This window comes from Sus scrofa, chromosome 7, assembly GCF_054392235.1.
Source record: "Sus scrofa isolate SSC_HxYL_T2T_F1_AM1 chromosome 7, Sscrofa_HxYL_maternal_Yorkshire_Landrace_v2.0, whole genome shotgun sequence".
Taxonomy (NCBI): domain Eukaryota; kingdom Metazoa; phylum Chordata; class Mammalia; order Artiodactyla; family Suidae; genus Sus; species Sus scrofa.
The window spans coordinates 67,542,763-67,555,528 of record NC_139389.1 but is presented as its reverse complement, the minus strand read 5'-3'; the positions used below and the strand labels follow the sequence as shown (position 1 = coordinate 67,555,528).

Sequence of the window (12,766 nt, the reverse complement as noted above, 5' to 3'; positions counted from 1 at the left end):
TTTCATGTCAACTGACAGGGCGTCACTTCTTGGTTATACTTTACTTTCGTATGTGCTAAATTGTTGCTCTCAGAAAATGGGTCTGCATCTGAGGGATCACTTTGAGTAGGGGAAAGCAAAGTATGGCCCCAAAACATAACTGAATAGTACCTCCTGCTTTCAGTTAAGCTTTACTGAAGGGGGAGGTGGGAGAGAATGGAATTAGACCAGGCTTTCATTTTATTGGCATGATTTTACGAGATCCCTCTGCAGTCCAAAGAATGTCCTCCCAAGAAACCTCTGCTCCCAAACCCCAGATGTCCCTCCACAGCCACTTATACACCCCAGCCAGCTAGAGGCACATGTGCTCAAAGGCCTGTGGGCACCTTTGATCCTGGGGGAGAAATGAGAGCGTGCCAGTCCCATCCCTGGAATCTCCACTGACCGACGGGGCGGCTGAACAGACTACTTCTGCCCTGACTTTTTATACTCCCCACTAGCAGAGGGCCTTTTGGACTCTCCTGTATGGTATATGTGTCTGTACATTTTTTGAAGAGGAGCTTAATTGGTTCAGTAACCAGTTAACACCTTTTAACAATGATTATAGTTCATCAGGTATTCACTAGAGCCTTATAAGTGTCAGGCTGTGTGCTGGAGGTACAAAGATGAATAAGACACTTTGCTCTCTTGGATAAACAACAAGGTCTTACTATATATAGCACAGAGAATTATATCCAAACCATAAACCATGATAAAAAATGATATTTTAAAAAAAGAGTGTATGTGTGTTTGTGTATAGCAGAAATTGCCACAACATTGTAAATCAACTGTACTTTAATTAAAAATAAACCAAAAAAGACACGTTGCTCTCAAGAAGTTTATAATACATGGGAATGATAGTTCATTCCAAAATATATCAAATTCTTTTTAGGGCTGCACCTGCAACATATGGACGATCCCAGGCTAGGGGTCGAATAGGACCTGCAGCTGCTGGCCTACACCTCAGCTCACGGCAGCACAGGATCCTTAACCCACCTCATGAGGCCAGAGATCGAACTCACTTCCTAGTAGATACTAGACAGGTTCTTAACCTGCTGAGTGACAACAGGAGCTCCAAAATGTGTCAGATTCTAAACTCAAAATGTACAGGGAGTGTTTCTAGGTATTTGTGCAGCCGGGTGTGAAGGGTAGGCTTCCCATAGAAGGTGAGTCCTAATTTGAGGAATAAGAGCTATCCAACTTTGGAGTTATCTTGTGACTCAGCAGGATAAGGATCCAGTGTTGTCAGTGCAGCCAAAAGAAAAGAAAAAAGTTACCCAACTGAATAAGAGTGGAAAGCAGATTTCAAGAGCATAAAAGCTTATTTGCCATTCCCTCCCATTCAGTTGAATGGTATTAGTTATAATCAATTAAATTAGGATGAGGTTTTCATCATTTCTCTAATGAAAATGAACCTCACTGTAGTGGCACAGAGTCTCTGTACATTGGGAATAATCTCGGGCCCTGAGGGCCCTCAAATTACTAGAGTTCTGATCACTACGGTTAGGACTTCTAGTGAGATTTGACTGAAAGACCACAAGGTCTTTGAGATCTTCAGAATCTTTGTCTTGCTCCCTTTGACTCTTTATCTTCCACTCAGAGTGTTGTGTGAGAGTCCAGACTGGGTATCTTTACAATATACCGTAAAACATACAAACATATGCTATACAGAGCTTGCAGAAAAATGGTACATCTCAGAGTGATGAGTTCCAGAATATCAGCTAAGATGAGCAGGATCTCAGAAAATTGGGCCTTGGTGTCTTCCTCCTCCAGGATTATCTGGTGTAAGTAACACCCACCCACCTCCAACAAGTGGAAATGCTTCTTCCACCTGACTTGCTCTGGTTTTGGAACCATAATTGAAAACATAAAAATAGGATGTCCCTGGAGTTCCCTGGTCGCTCAGAGGGATAAGGATCTGGCGTTGTCCCTGCTGTGTCTTGGGTCACTGCTGTGGTACAAGTTCAACCCCTAGCCTGGAAACTTCTGGGTGTGACCAAAAAAACAAAGGCCAAGCAAACAAAAAACCCCCAAGATGTCCCTGTTGGGGCGGCGGAGGCGGTTATGCGAGTAGTCATTCATTGTGAGCCAGGGGAACACAGTTGCTAAGGGTCCTCATCTTCACCCTAAATGATTTCCTTGCCCTCTCTTTCTCCCTACTCCCTTCTGAATTCTGTGCTTTGTTCCCTTTAGAATGGTGGTTTGGCCTGGAGTGATGATGCAGATGGAGGCCGGGGAAGAGAGATCTCTCGTGATTTTGCCAAGGTCTGTAATGTTTCCTTTGGGCCAACGAAAGGGGCAGTTCTATTGTGAGTTGTTGTATCTGATCCCCAAGGATTAAGGACAGAAGTGGCCTATGGGTCACATTAGTCATTCAGATAGTTGTGATCTCAAGTGTAAGACTTCTGCATAAGATGGAATTTTTCATTGTGTGTGGTGTTTTTTTTTTCCCCTTTGGGGTTTGGGATTGCAGCTGTATGAACTGGACAGTGATCCGGAAAGAAAAGAGTTCCTGGATGACCTCTTCGTCTTTATGCAAAAGAGGGGTGAGTGTGCAGTCTACTCTTCATTTCAATTCACTGAATATCTGCTGAATACCTACAGTGTGCAGGTCACTGCTAGCCTCCCTCCCTACAGAGTGCCACCATTTTAGCCTAGGAGGACAAGAGCTGTGTGCTGCTGACTGGTCCCAGACCTAGCCAAATAATTGGCAGACAGACTGAAGAGGAGAAAGAGGGCCTGGGTAGAAAATGGAGGATTTCCCATTGTGGCTCAGTGGGTTAAGTACCCAACATAATCTCCGTCAAGATGCAGGTTTGAACCCTGGCCTCACTCAGTGGGTTAAGGATCCGGCGTTGCCTCAAGTTTCGACCTAGATTGCAGATGGGGCTTGGATCCGGCATTGTCGTGGCTGTGGCATAGGCCTGCAGCTGCACCTTCGATTTTATCCCTACCCCAGGAACTTCCATATGCCTCAGGTACGGCCATTAAAAAATAAATAAATAAAAAATAAGTAAATTAATGTAATGATCCTCCAAGTTTGGTCCTGCTTTATTTTTTCACTCTTCTGATTAACTGGTCTCTGGAGTCATTTCAAATTCAAATATTCTTTTTTCTTACCTTATAACAGCCCTGGACATCACTTAAATTGATATATGAGGCTTCCTGCTGGTACATCTAGCCTTATAGAGACTTAGAAAGGCCAATGAAAGAATAGAGGCCCTTCAGGATTTGTTGGAAACTCTGAAATGATCCATGAAAAGGAAAGGCTAACTCTTTTTTCTTAGCCATTGGCTTTTTAAAGATTTTTTGCAGCCGCTGGCGTAGTCAGGGTGTGGCTGCAGTTTGAGTGTGGAGTACATGGGCATCTGCCTTACAGTGAACCTTCTGCCTTCTGTGTCCTTTTCTCCTTCTCCCCCCACCACCCCCCAACCATCTCTACTTTGGACCATCTCTACTTGAGCCCAGTGACTTAACTTCCTGGCTTTGTATCCTCTCATAGCAATGAGTTCACCAGCTGGGACAGTCCTTAGGAAGCATGGCCAGAACCCCAGCCTCTCTTGGAGATAATCCACCACAGCCTGTGAAGCTCCACTTTCTTCACCCTCAGGACCGAGCTGTAGAGAGAGCTGCTCCCACCAGCATCCTCACTGGTGCCCTGCCTGATCATGCATCCCTTGGTTTCTGTGTCAGCTCCTTTATTGAGACCTGGAAGCGAAATCCTCCTCTTTATCCTAGGCTGAGCTGTATGACACCCCCAGCAACTAAATGCTCTGCATTAACTCCTCTCCCTGCCTATCTCCCTCTTCCTCTCCCCACCAACTCCACCCCGACCTCCACCTCCTTCCCTTTCCTTTACCTTCCACAAAGCCTTACTGCCTTCTTAGTAGCATGCCTGTCACTGCTGGTTTGCTTACAAAGGCAATCGAAAGTTTTGAGTCTCGGTTTCCCCCCCATCTCCAAGCCTATCAAAGCAGTCTAAGCAGCTCTAATTAGTTTACTCCTCCAACTGTTATCTGGAGCTGCATGTGTCAGTAAAAAACAAGAATATAATCCCGAAAGATAATGTGACTGGCAGCAATGAAACTCCCCGGTTGCCCTGAGAGAGAGAAATCCACTTAATACTTTGGTCTCCCCTTCCAATTACCTTTTAATTATTTACAAGCTCCACAAGCCCAGCTGGTGCAAACCCAGGAGCTGATCTCGTCTCAGAGGGGCTGCCATAGCAATATAGATTTTAATCAGCAGTGTGTCTCCTGCTTTATTTTCCACTTTATTGTTTTTTCTCTCTTCCCAGAAGGATTTTTAAAGGAAAATGGAAGTTATATCAGCCTAGCCAAGAGTGAAGACCAGTAACTGTTTGCTTACTACTGCGTCCCCACTAAATGAGGAGCTCCCTGAGGACAGCCCCTTGGTCATTCCTCTGTGTCCCCAGTGCGAGCGAGCGTAGGGCCAGAGAGGAAGGTCCTCAGGACATGTTTGTTGTAGGAGCAGTCCTCTTGCTTTTCCTAACTCAGCTGTCCATGCAGGGAGGCCAAGCTGTACCCTTGGCCTGTACCCGGCAGTTGAGACAAGTGTGTGCTGCTGTTCCACAGCGTTGGGGGGCTACCATCTAGTCTATTCCCGAGTGAACCCAAAGCAGGAGTAAGTGACCTGTCTTTGATCAAGTCAGTTTATTGTTATTCAGGCCCTGAGTAAATCTTCGCTGTCTTCAACACGTATGTTAGGTATTTCACTATTTGCTGGCATCACCAGTAGAAGGGAAACAGTCAAGTCATTTTTGCTCTCTGTTTATTACTCTAATATAAGGTTTCTCAGCTTCAGCATATTGACTTTGGCGACTGGATATCCTTTGTTTGGGGTGCACCCCCAGTCTTGAAAACCAAAAATGTCTCCAGATATTATAAAATGTCCCTTGTCGAGGACACTGCCATAGGATGGGAAAGATGGTGAAGGTCAAAAATTTCCTCTGCAGAGAAACTCTTCCAGGAAATCATCTTACTTCCACTCAGGTAGCAGTGCCTGAGGGCGGCAGGGCCTGTGTCAGGCAGAAGTGCGCGCTCCCCGCTGTGGCTGAGCGCCAGAGGAGTGGATGACTGATCAAAGACAGTCATTCTGGGCTGGGGGTGCAGGGAGCTGAGAGGAGCTATAGTACCAACATATCGGCGGTAATGAGAGTGAGGCAGAAATGCAGTGGCATGAGTGGTGTACATGGCCCAGGCACAACTGGAAGAATCCTTGTCTGTGGCCTGGATGAATCAGCTGACCCCAGACTGAGGAGCAGTGTTTGGCCAAGAAGTTAGCACTCCAGGCTATGACATAGCTGAGTCATTGAAGTTAACAAAGGGGGAGTGTCACCAGAGCCAGGTTTTCAGGAGGCTTGCTGAAAGCTGGGGGCAATGCAAGCTGAAGAAGCAGGGAGACTATGGAGGTTGTTTAAATTCACAGTGATCTTCCTGGAAAACTGGTGTCTGATAGTCTAAATTAGAGTGGGCAGTTCAGCAGGGCTGGGAGCTATTTGCACTTTTAATCATGTGAAGCTTGCTGTCTTTACTCTTCACAGAATGGTGAGGCCTAGGGCCCCTAGAAATTTGTGACATCCCAAATTAGAGTGTCTGGGGGCACTCAGAAGCCTGATCTTGTTAGCTGGCTGAGTCCAAAGAAAGGCCTCATAGACCTTAGCAGTGGATCAGCAGCTCCTACTGCAGAGCTGATATGAAGGATAAGCAGTAGATTTCAAAGGAACCACTGAAAATGGCCTGTGTTTGAAAGGCCCGGTGACACCTGCCTGGGCGTGGAGTAGGCTAGGCAGCTTTGACACAGCAGGCTGCACCTCGAAGGGAGTGGACCGGGCACCTAGGGAGGCAGCGTGCAGCAGGCGGCCCCAAATGACTGCAGCTGCAGGTGATAAAACTGCTGTCCAGTGGGAGGGGAGCCAGGCCATAACTGCTGCTTTGTGCTGGTCTTTCTGGCTTGTTAACATGTTTGGGTGAATTGACTGCAGCAGATGGGCCTTTCAGCTTTCGCCACCTTGGTTTCTAGGCACCCTCGTTACCCCTCCCCCATCAGCAGAACAGCCTGCCCCAGAAGGCGCCTGAGAAGAGGCTGAGGCAGCCCCCAGTTGAGCTCCCTGTGTCCTGCCTGCCTGCCTAGGGAATGGCCATTACAGCCTTGTCAGGAGGCAGGTGGAGAGGCAAAGGGCTCTGGGCTGAGGAGTGTGAGGCCAGGACTAACATCCCACCCTTCTCTGGGACCCTGAGCAAATCCTTCCTCTTCCGGGGCCCCAAGTTTCCTTATCTATAAAACAAGAGCATTCAGTTAGAGTCGATCCTGGAAGTTTCTTCCCAGTTCTGTTTTTTATTATGTGTCCATGATTGTGTCATGATTGTGTCTGTTGCACTACAACAGATAACGAGCCACCCTCGATGAGCAAAACAGAAGATAAGCCCCTTGAGCAGTTTTCTCGCAAAATAGAAAAAATAAAAACTACACCAAGGACCCCCAAAACCAAACACTTCACTCCTTCCCTTGCTGAATAATGTTTCTTCATTTACTTACTGAAGCCAAATTGAATTAAACAAGTTGCCTTTGATTTTTTTTTTTCCACCCTCAAATGTTCCTCAAGAAAGATGGGTTAGATTTCAGCACTCCAGTGCCCTCTTTTGCTCACCTTTGCCACATGCATGTGTGTGTGTGTGTGTGTGTGTGTCAAACACACACACATTTCTTTGCCTCTGAAAAAGCCAAACAGTTGTAAATAAAATGCTCACTGTGAGTGGTTTCTGAGCTGTCATTTCCTGGTTAGTTTTCTAGGGTGACTTGGCGGGGTTACTAATTTGGAAGTCTCATCAGCAAAGGCTTTTAAATAGTTCCATTCTTCCTTCATCAGTGAGGAAGAGGAGCCGCTTTTCTTGTTCCCCAGGCGGTGTAACAGAAGTATGGTTTCATCAAAGAAGAGGAAGATTATTTTGCTGTTAATTTTATTATCTTTATCCCATGCACTTTACAGAACTCTTTCAACCCATTATCTGATCTGTTGCTCCCCACAGCTCCAGCCCTGTGGAGTAGAGAGAACAAAGGTTATCGTGTTAGCCCTGAAGAATCAGCCCTCAGGGTAACTGACTCACCTGAGGCCACAGAGCCGATTTAGCACTTGGCCTCCTAACCACCAGGCTATGACTTTTTCCCTCTCCTGCACTGCCCTTGAGAAACTTGTTCCTAGCACCAGCAGTTCCATCACTTCCCCTTGGAACACTAGGCAAGCCTCATCTCTCCTTCAGCCTTCTGAGCCCCACAGAGAGTGTAGCCCACCTCCACAGGTCAGTGTTCAGTAGGATCTGACAGCATCTAGCTGATTAACACAGGGTAGAACTCTTCATTTAAGAAGAGTCTTCATCTCGGCGTAAGGCCTATCTCATGGGGCGGGGGCAGATGTGACAGCTCACAGGGGCACAGAGGCTGCCATCTGTCAGGGTAGGATGGGGTGGGGGTGGGGCCCAGGAGACAGAAGCCCTAACAGTAGCATCTTGCATGCACCCCAAATGCCTGCAAGCAAGGATCTCCCCTCTAGCCTCTGTTCCAGCTTGGCACACCAGCCTAAGGACCTGCTTGGTCATGTGGAAGACAAGTTTTATCATACCTCACCACAGAAGTGCCCTCCCTCCCCCACCAGCTCTGTTCAAGGCTGCAAATTGACCTTGGTTTTCCCAAATGGATTGTTGGATCTGTTTTTGATGTGTGTATACAAAGAATTTACTGTGGGAAAAGGGTTTGGTCTGCCTCAAAGTGCAATTTGAGTGTTTTTCCTCCTGTTGTGTGCTTATCTATCCATCTCAGGCAAGGAAATGTTCGTGACATATATTGCTTTGCCTTTTGGTGGAGGGAGTTTCTCGTATATTCTTTGTATCTGGTAGTAAATGGTCTGTGCCATGGACACTCTTCCTGATAGACTAAAATATGTTTGTCTTTGTCAGATAAAATGGGCTTTGGGACTTTATTTTCTAACTTTATCCCCAAATGAAAGTCCAAAATGCAAATCTTTGTCTCAGGGTAACCCTTTATTTTAGGCCAGATCTTTTTCTCTCCCCAGGTGATCCAACCACTGTTCAAATACTAGGGTTCCCCCCCAACACACACCCTTTTATGTGTGTGTCATTTAAATACCCTATACCTACCTGGTTATCCATGATAATGGGAAGAGATCCTGGTTTTTGAAAGACATGGTTAACTTCAGTAGCCCTTTTTGGTGTTTAAATTCAGCTTCTTCCCCTTCAAAATCCTTTATTGGTACTTACAGCACTTGGTAAAATTGGGTTGGTAGTTTTGCTTGCTTTGTTCCAAGGTGAGCCAGTATTCGGTAAATCATCCAAGGATTGGTGTAGGGAAAGTTTGAAGGTAAGCATTTGGCCCACTTACACTGTGTCTTAAGAGGCTAGAGGCAGGGATTGACAATGGAAGCTCAAACGGCCATGCACTACCCAGGCCAGAATGCCCATGAGTTGTTGCACCTCTCCCAGGCCAGCCTTCCACCCCCTCTCCTGGAGACACTGGCCAGGGCTGTTGATCAGCAGCAGGTGAAGCAGAGAAGACCTGACAGCCCACCTCCTTCTAACTCCTTGGCCACCTTCTCTGAACTTATTTTTTTAAGGCAGGAGACAGTGTAACCATAACTGTAATTTTATTATTTGCCATAGTAGAAAACAGCACTGCACATACTGTTGAGCTTCACCAAGAGCAGTTAGCCCGAGCTAGAGTATCAAGAAGGGCAGTAGGTGTAAAATTAGCTTCTCAAGGGAGTTCCCGCCGTGGCTCAGCAGAAACGAACCCAACTAGTATCCATGAGGATGTGGGTTCAATCCTTGGCCTTGTTAGTGGGTTAAGGATCCCGTGTTGCCGTGAACTGTGGTATAGGTCACAGACGTGGCTTGGATCCCAGGTTGTTGTGGCTATGGCATAGGCCGGCACCTGTAGCTCTGATTGGACCCCTAGCCTGGGAACCTCCATATGCCACAGGTACGGCTCTAAAATGCAAAATAAAAGTTAAAATTAGCCTTTTAGGTTATGGTGCCTCTAGAACTCCCATGCATTGCTGGTGGGAATGTAAATGGGCATAACCACGGAAATCTGGTAGTGTTCACTAAAGCCACAGTATGCAAACCCCATTACCCAGCAGTTCCACTTTTAGGTGTATCCTCAACAGAAATGAGAGCTTATGTTCACTGAAAGACACATTTGAGAGTATTCCTAGCAGCATAGCCAAAAACTGGAAAGAACTCAAGTATCTGTCAGTAGTAAGATGGATAGCTAAGTGATATATGGTCCCGTAGTGGAATATCACACAGCAATAACAAAGAATGAATTACTGCTGTGTACAACTGGGAGGACTGTCACAGGTCTCATGTTGAACAAAAGAAGCCAGATACAGAACAGTGTGTACTACATGCTTCCATTTATGTCAAGTTCAAAAAAATCACCTCTGGTGATACATGTCAGGAAAATGGTTACCTCCTGTGAGGAGTCGGGTGAGGGGTAGATATTGATTGAGAAGAATAATGGGAGCGTGTTCTGGGGTGCAGGAAATGTTCTGTATTTTGACCTGAGGAACGGTTACAGGATGTACTCAACAGTGAAAACCTGTAGTGGGCTGTATATGTAAGATTAGTGCACCAGACTCTGTCAGTTAACCCCTCCTCAGTGGGAAATGGGAGGTGGAGCGCTGAAAGTATGTGCTGGTCCAGTCCAGTATTAGGATATTCGAACATCCTTGCCTCTGCGCTGTCTTGTGGAACAGTCAGCTACACACTGCATGGCACACCACCAGGCCCTGCTGCCCAGTTTCCCAGTGAAAGGTATTTTATCCATGAGCAACTTGGGGAAAAATCACTAGTCATCCCTCTGCTTTCTCCCCTAGGGAGCAGGACTAGAGCAGGGCCAAAGTAAATATGCAGAGGTATGAGCAGGCCTGCCTGCCTGTCTGCCTATGCACATTCCCTGCTTAACGTGGGACTTAACTCTTCTAGGCTCCCCGGTCAGCTGCCTGGCTCTCTTGACAGGCTATGGAAATGATGAATGATCTTGTTCAAAGCCAGGAAAAAGTAGTGAGGGTCCCTAGCGGGGCCACGCCCTGGGTCCTAGCCCCTCCCCCTGACCAGTGGGCAGGAAGGGAGCCGTGCAACTCTGTTTGGGGTCCCTGCCCCCTAATTGCTTCTGATCTTCACTGCAAGGTACCCATTTCTGGGTTGGGGAGAACTGGCCACTCATGCCATCTCCCATCTTTTGTCTCTAGTGCCAGAGGAGGCCCTCTCCTTGCTCTGCCCTCACCCCACCCTGCTCTGTCTCTGCAGTCTGCGTGCTGGGAAGGAGAGCCAAGTGCCAGGGAGCAGCTTTTGTTTGGCTCCATCTTCGCTGAAAGCTCCCCAATCACAGGTTTGGCCTGCTTGTACCAGTGCCCAGCGGCATTCCCACCACCAAGGGTTAAAGCTCTGGGAGCCCCCACAGCTTCAGTGGGTCTGGGGGCCCTCATAAAAGCCTTTTCCGCCTTGTCCCTCGGGCTGCCTCAGGCTCCCTGGCTGAAATCTGATAAGGGGCCTCTTTGTTGGAACTGTCAGTCTCCTTTATTGAGGAGGGAACTGGAGACCAGCGGCATTTCTTGGGGTACCGATAAGGCTCTGGATTCCTGTCAGAGGGAGCATGATTAATTACCCTCAATCTTAGCTTCTGCTTTGATAGCAGTGACTGACAGTCCACAGGCTTCCCTATCAGGTGCTCCCGCCCCCTCTGGGCAGCGTGATGGGGGCGGAGATTCCACCTCCTGCCGGGCCAACCCTGGTGACCCACAAAGAACTTTTCTGCAGTGGCCGCTGACCTCCTTCCTGGTTCTCTACAGGTTGCTTTTGCACTTACTGTGGACTAAAGCCCATCCCCTCTCAGGTGAAGAGCCTCTTTAGAGGAAGATGTAACCAGGCCAGAGATTCCTCCCCTTCCCCACAAGGCTAAGGAAGGAGTTACTGCTTATGGACTTGAACTTCACAGACCTGGTCTTAAGCCACACAGGAGCTCTTCATAAGAGAAGATCCCAAACCTAAACCATCCATCTGAAGGTCACTTGGCAACATTATTCCTTAATTCAGGCAAACTCCTAAAACCAAGTCACCTCCCTTTGGTAATAATCATGACTATCAATTTTTGTTTTAAGTTTTTATTCATAGACTCATAGGACTTTAGAACTGGAAGTCATCTAGTCCAAGTTGCTTGTTTCAGACAGACAGGTAAACTGAGGCCTGGAAGTGTTCCCAGGCCCCATCCTCACCCCCTTGGTTCCCTTTCCTGTTCAGGCAGGGAAACTCAGCTAACAGGTCTTTCTCCCTCCTTTTCATAGTTGAATCTCCTTGGGACAAGGGAGATGGCTACAGGCCCACTATGCACAGAGCAGACTTCAGAGACAGACCAGCCTGAGGATCCTGCCTGTCTCTTAGTTGATGAAAGAATCAAAGTCAGGGCACGTTTTATGTCTGGATTGGCTTTGTAGTGTGAGAAAACCATACTGTCATCTAGAGCTGGCGCTCAGAATAGCCTCGGCTTTGTTTCTCACGATACTGAGCAGCCCCCCTACACTGGGAGCTACTTTTAACAATGTGATGGAGGGCCAACCATGAGGAAGAAAGTGCCTGTTCCCGCTGATCCCCAGAACCAGGGTGCCTGGCCACACCGCAGTGACCCAAGCGAGGGAAATCATGACCCTTGCATGCCCAAAGTGGGCCTGGGCCACAGACCGGTCCTGCCTGTGGTTTCTCTCAGAGGTGCTGGGAAGAGCTCACTTTTGGGACTTGAAATGCAACTTTGTTCCTCCCTGGTGTTCTCAGGTCCTAGAGCTACCTGTTTCCCCTGCTCTGAGCAGTCCCCCCAGCCTAATGCAGTCACTCTCTGTGTGACTCTAAAAAGGCTAAATTTTGATGAAATTTCTGTATATAATGACATTGTTGTCTTTAAAAGAAACCATCTCAAATGACTTGACATTTAGTCTAGTAACTATTCAAAGTGAATTTGTAATTCCTTTCTGAGAAGTTGCTTTCAGAGGTGGTTTGAGCCACACTAGAAAATCTGTCAAGGTTTATGGCCACACCTTATCGTCACACAAAATCAGTATAAACAGCCTAGTCACTTCATCCTATTTTCCTGGCTTGCTTCCACGAATGACAGTTTCTAAAAGTAAAATACACCCTTTACGTTTGAAGATTTACCCTCCTTTGGAGAGAGTCAAATGAAAATAGTGCAAATTCTGAAAGCTTTCACAAACAGAGTTCCAAAACTATGTGCTCACTGGCTCTCCAAGGTTTCACTTCTGAAGGACAGCACTCCCCCAGCTGGGCAAGACCTCTTGGCTCTCACTCAGCCACGCCTGTTCTTTGTATGTCACAGACCCAGCTACCTTCCCCTCTCTAATGACTGTCTCCCCTTCTCTTTGGCCCCACTGAATGAGATCATGGTTTCTGTAGCTTCTCACAGTCCCCAGCCCTCCATCCATTCCTCTGCTTGCTGGTGGTCCTCTTACTGTAGAACTCAGACTTGAAAGGCTTAACCACTCTGGGTCTCGGTTCCCCAGTCTGTTTAATGAGGGTTGTGACCATAATGAATGTGCCAGGACCTGAGAGGTGACTTCTGTTCAGGGCTCTCAGCATTAGATTCTTTCTCTTTTTCTTTTTTTTTTTTTTTTTTTTTGCCATTTCTTGGGCTGCTCCTGCGGCATATG

At 47.2% G+C, this 12,766-nt stretch overlaps 1 protein-coding gene across 15 annotated transcripts in view; it reads left to right on the top strand.

Annotated features, from left to right (window-relative positions):
- The window catches only part of ARID3B (AT-rich interaction domain 3B), a 491,508-nt gene that overhangs the window by 434,631 nt on the left and 44,111 nt on the right, over positions 1-12,766 (top strand). For 11 of the 15 annotated variants that reach the window (XR_014810554.1, XR_014810555.1, XR_014810556.1 and 8 more), the window contains 2 exons: positions 2,212-2,283; positions 2,492-2,564. The exons of the other annotated variants lie outside the window; for them this stretch is intronic. Coding sequence is in view for 7 of the 11 variants with exons in the window: in XM_084968792.1 (XP_084824918.1) it covers positions 2,212-2,283; positions 2,492-2,564 (145 nt within the window). In the remaining 4 variants the exon portion in view is untranslated. The remainder of the gene's footprint in view (positions 1-2,211; positions 2,284-2,491; positions 2,565-12,766) is intronic. 15 annotated transcript variants of the gene reach the window in all.